The sequence below is a fragment of the Dipteris shenzhenensis genome, chromosome 20 (assembly GCF_047967505.1).
Source record: "Dipteris shenzhenensis isolate YYH24624 ecotype China chromosome 20, Dip_SZ_1.0, whole genome shotgun sequence".
Taxonomy (NCBI): Eukaryota; Viridiplantae; Streptophyta; class Polypodiopsida; order Gleicheniales; family Dipteridaceae; genus Dipteris; species Dipteris shenzhenensis.
Window position 1 is genome coordinate 828372 of NC_141615.1, and position 5275 is coordinate 833646.

General features: G+C 43.6%; 1 protein-coding gene across 2 annotated transcripts; it reads left to right on the plus strand.

Annotated features, from left to right (window-relative positions):
• Positions 1-215: 215 nt before the first annotated feature.
• On the plus strand, positions 216-4157 carry LOC147889102 (pentatricopeptide repeat-containing protein At3g16610-like). Of its 2 annotated transcripts, none has more exons than XM_087392068.1 (2): positions 216-1947; positions 2179-4157. In XM_087392068.1, the coding sequence occupies exons 1-2, from the start codon at positions 1218-1220 to the stop codon at positions 3723-3725; spliced, it is 2277 nt and encodes a 758-aa protein (XP_087248194.1). In that variant the 5' UTR covers positions 216-1217; the 3' UTR covers positions 3726-4157. The 2 variants fall into 2 exon arrangements, with proteins under 2 accessions (XP_087248194.1, XP_087248195.1); XM_087392069.1 differs by having other exon boundaries at positions 216-2919; positions 3200-3332.
• Positions 4158-5275: the final 1118 nt, after the last annotated feature.

Here is a 5275-nt window from a genome sequence, read left to right on the forward strand (position 1 = left end):
CAATTGCCATGCGGCACAAAGACCCCCACCTCCGTGACACGCGTGCAATCCTCGCCCAACGCCAGACCAACACGCGACCCAACGACCTCTCCTTCGTCATACGCCCTGCCCAACGCCCGACCCACAGGTGGATACCCCTGCCTCGCGACATCCGCCGACAGCCGGGAATCGGCACCGGACGATGATCCCGATCGAAAACCGGTTTCCTGCGGGGAATGGGTTCCCTACACCTTCAATTTCGTTAAGGGCAGGCCTGATGAATGTAAATTGATCTAATGATTTTCATAATGCATCTTGTTGATCCGGCAGAGTCAGAATACTTCAAATGTTGGCGGCCGCTCAGCAGACTTATTATTATGCGGCTGCTCATGCTGTGGACAAGGCGGGTTCTGCAGCGTCGTCACGATCTCCACAACTACTATTTGCAGGAAGGTGTCCTTGGTGGGCACTTTGTTACAGAACAAGACATGGCTCCAAAGTCCATTCTTGCAAATGTTCCGTGCGACCTTTTATGTTCGTCCAAAAATTGGAAGGGCCTTAGCTGTCAACAAAAGCCCAAGAGAAATTTTGACCTTGGATGGCTTCGGAGAAGCCGACGTGGTCCGATAGATGTTCAGTTCGGGAAGGGCACCTATTGTTCATTGTTCTTGCCTTTAAGACCTGCTGCTTCATTACATTGAGAACGTGATTCTGGCATGCAGATATGTCAGTCAATAGACACGTTTAAATTCCATATCTTGCGGTGGTGAAGTAGCTACAACAGCAAACGGTATTTTTGTTTGTGTTCTTTCGTGTTAATCGCTATGGCCAAAAAGGAGGTCTTCTTGACAGGAGCCAACATCGTTGGTTCTGCCATGGCTACTCAATGGATGCAGAGCTACAGACCGATACTACTTCAACGTACAAGTATGCATACTCGATGTTTTGTCACCGTGGCCCTTGAATATGCCGGGGAATAGTTTGTCAAAATGTGCCCAAGTAGCAGGAGGGACATCCCTTCTTAGCTTAGCCTGTGCACAAACGATGCCTTGTGGATTGTCTGTGGAAAACCTACGGCCTCCAATTTTTGTTAAACACTAATTATTATGTTATAAGCGGTGAATCAACATGATTCTGTTGTTGATGTGGAAACTCACGCATTTCTCCAAGAACAAGTGCACAATTGTCTGAAAACATTATTGCCATTTCACGATCATTTTAAGATTAGTCCGTCATTGATGTCGCCATCATGCAAAATGGGAGGAAGGAACTTGCATGTTGCCGCGTTCATGCCATATCATGCCATGAAAGATCAACAACTTGATGAGACAATTCAGGCCCTTGATATGATGTTGCAAAGAGGAGTTTCAAACTCCATCGACATGGTCTATTTGCTTTTACATGAATCAATCATCAATAAAGACCTGGCGGCAGGCAGAAAAGTACACAGCCTCATGATGAGAAGTGCATTGGAGGAAAACTCCTTTTTGGGAAGCCACTTAATCCGTATGTATGCTTTGTGTGGAAGTTTGTTGGACGCAGACCGAGTATTCAAAATTTTGCCAGAAAAGACTGTGTTCACATGGAGTATAACTATTTCATCACATGCCAAGCTTGGAGAAGCTGAACAGGCCATCAGACTGTACCACCAAATGCGAAAATCATCTGTTAAACCAAATCAATATGTTTATGTTGCTGTTCTAAAAGCATGTGCTAACCTAGAGACCTTAATGGAGGGTAAGAAAATCCACAGTCACATCACTGAGAGTGATTTTGCTGCAGATGTATATATTGGCAGCACCCTCATTGACATGTATGCCAAATGTGGACATTTACGTGAAGCACAAAGGGTTCTTGAGATATTACCAGCACGAAATGTCGTGACATGGAATGCAATCCTTGCAGGATACGCTCAGCATGGCCATGGGCAAGAAGCTCTTCAAATTTGTTACCAAATGCAGCAAGAAGGTATCAAAGCAGATGGTGTCACATTTATTGCTATTTTGAAAGCATGTTCCAGCCTCCAAGTGGGGAGGCTTATCCACGCCCAAATTGCTGAACATGGTTTTCACACTGATATGTTTGTTGGTAGCACACTTATTGATATGTATTGCAAATGTGCGAGCCTTGAGGATGCATACAGTGTGTTTAGTAATTTGCCTTCACAAAGTTCAGTTACTTGTAATGCAATGATTGCAGGATATGCCCAATATAGGCATGGTCATGAGGCTTTTCAACTTTTCCAGCAAATGCAGGAGAGAGGCGTTCAGGCTGACAACGTTACATTTACCAGTGTACTGAAAGCGTGCTCGAGCAAAACAGCCCTAGCTCAGGGCAAGCTGATTCATGCTTACATCTCTGGAAGTATCTATGGATCAGATATTTTTGTTTGCAGTACACTTATAGATTTGTATTCCAAATGCGGAAGTCTCGGGGATGCCTGTAGAGTGTTTGATAATTTGGTAGTGCGGACCGTTGTGACTTGGAATGCATTGATGGCAGGATATGTCAAGCATGGGCATGGTCAAGAGGCTCTTGAACTTTTCCAGCAGATGCAACAGGAGGGCATGGAACCAGATGTCATCACGTTTTTGAATGTGCTGAAAGGATGTTCAATGTTAGATGTCCTGAACATAGGGAAGCTGTTACATGCCTCTGTCATACAAAACGGCTTTGAGATGGATCTTTCTATTGGTTGCACTCTCATTGATATGTATTACAAGTGTGGAAGCCTTGAAAATGCATGCAGGGTGTTTGAGGTACTACCAATATGCAACGCAGTCACATGGAATGCAATGATTTCTGGTTATGCTCAGTATGGGGGTGGTTGGGAGGCTTTCCAATTATTCCAGAGGATGCAACAGGAGGGTGTAGAGCCTGACAATGTTACACTCGCCAGCATGCTAAAAGTTTGCTCCTGCATAGTAGCTCTTGATCAAGGCAAGTTAATACATTCCCTTATCGTGTGCTGTAGCTTGGAGTCAGATCTGCTGCTTTGCAATATTCTTATTGACATGTATTGCAAATGTGGAAGTCTCAAGGATGCATGTGTAGTCTTTGACAATTTACCAAGGCCGGATGTGGTAGCTTGGAATACAATGCTTGCAGGATATGCTGAGCATAATGATTATAGCCTGGCTCTCCAATGTTTTCAGGGTATGCTTGGGGGGGGTTGGAAGCCGGATGACGTGACCTATTTTTGTGTGCTTTCTGCTTGCAGCCATGCTTGTTTAGTAAAAGAAGCATGCCACCACTTCAAGTCAATGAGAGAAGACCATGACATAAGGCCCACTGTTGCACACATTTTCTGCATGGCCGATCTTTTATCCCGCGCAGGTTTCTTGAATGAGGCAGAAGCATTACTTCAAACTATGCCACTCGTTGGATCCCTGAATGTGGGATGGTTGTCTTTGCTCAGTCATTGCAGAACACATGGTGATACGGAGCTAGGAAGAGGATGCTTTGATCGTGTTGCCATCATGGATTGTAGCGATGCGTCTTGCTATGTGCTTATGTCAAAAAGTTATTTAGATGCTAGCAAGTGGGTGGATGCGTTAAAGATAGAAGAGCTAAGAAAACGTACAGATGCGTGGAAAAAACCAGGCAAAGCTTTCATTGAGATTGGGAGAAAGGTGCACGATTTTATTGTAGGAGACAATAGCCATCCACAAAGTGAGATTATAAAAGCAAAACTCAAGGAATTGCATGCTAGAATAGGGGAGGAAGGTTATGTGCCTCATTTGTAAATTTGATGCTGGACAAGGTTACTTTAGGGTATGCCAAGAAAGTAGGTTTACTTGATGAGTAAGTATTAGGCCCCAAGGCAAAGCAGATCATATTGTCCTTGTGCTAATTGGTCAAGCAACGAAGATCAGGTTTCTGAAGTCATGGATCATTGCAAAGATTCGTCTTTGAACTTTAATAAAAAGATCAGACTAAGGTGCTGATGAGATTAGAAACATTGGTTTGCTCAGGTATTTTCTTGAATACCTGAGCCTTCTAGAACTATGTTCCGTAACCCGAAGGTGGCTGCTGCACAGGGGTACAAGACAGCAGCTCCAGTGGCTGCTGGTGGCAGCTTAATTTTTTGATGCACCCAGTCCTCCATGTAGTGTTGCAAGGCTTGCAAAGTGTCCAACCCATGTACAAAGGCTCTTACCAAATCTTTGATATGTCAAGTTTCGTCACTTTCATCCACTCTAGGATGCAATGGGCATGCTATTTTACTATTGTACTCTCGTAAATCATTTGGTGGTCTAGCTAGACTTCTTGTATGGCCACATTTTGTGGGCTGTAAGGGGAGAAAATACAATTTGTGACCAAAGGCACAGGTCATCGTGACCCTTACTTTTTTTTGGCCCCTAAAGAAAAGTACCATCTACTAAAACTTGAAAACAATACAAACAATGTAGAGTCCCATCAAGGATCTAATCTTAAACATAAGGCAACTCTCCACCCTCCAGCATGCAGCCTGGAATTCAATATAGCCGTGATGCCCCATACCACCAAAAACCCATTCCCAAGGAACCTTTGACATAGCATCTCGTGATCTACCATGTAATGAGAAGAGCCTTGGCTCTTGATCCAAACTAGACCATCCAGTGGTGTTTACACATTCAATGAATCCATAATAGCCTTGGCCACTTCTTTAAAAGAGCATCTCGCTATAGACAATGCATCCCTTGACCCTGTTGGATTAAATCCTCTAATGCAAGGATTAGCATCCAGGATCATAACATTCTTCCCCTCTTCAACCATTTACACAAACAAACTTGGAAAGTCCTTTTGCAAACTACCAATTTACTAGATGCATCGGAGCATGCAAAAATAAAGTTCAGCCACCCCCAAATAATAGAGCAAGGGCAAAGCCCACATGAAAAGTAAGTCATCTTATGTTGAATTGGTTCTAGGAGGCTCTAGGAGTTTCTTCAAGCCCAATAGTCTCGAAGCTCTTGGGAAGTCCTCGAGTTTCTTCAAGCCCAATAGTCTCGAAGCTCCTTGTTGGGAAGTCCTCAGCATAGGATCCTACAAAATCTTCCAAGATACATCCCAAATGATCTCACATGATAAGGAAGGATTTGGATCCGATGAACCTAGAAAATAAACTACTCATAAGGGACCTATTTCACGTAAGATTCCATGCATCAAAGCTCATAAGCTCATATTGTATTGTCAAATGATATGACTTAGTGGTTAAGAATGAAAGCAATAGTTGGTTATGTGCATGGTCCTCATCCCCTATAAGAAATACGTGGACTAAGAAAGGGATTCTTGTCATGAACCTTCATTTGATCCA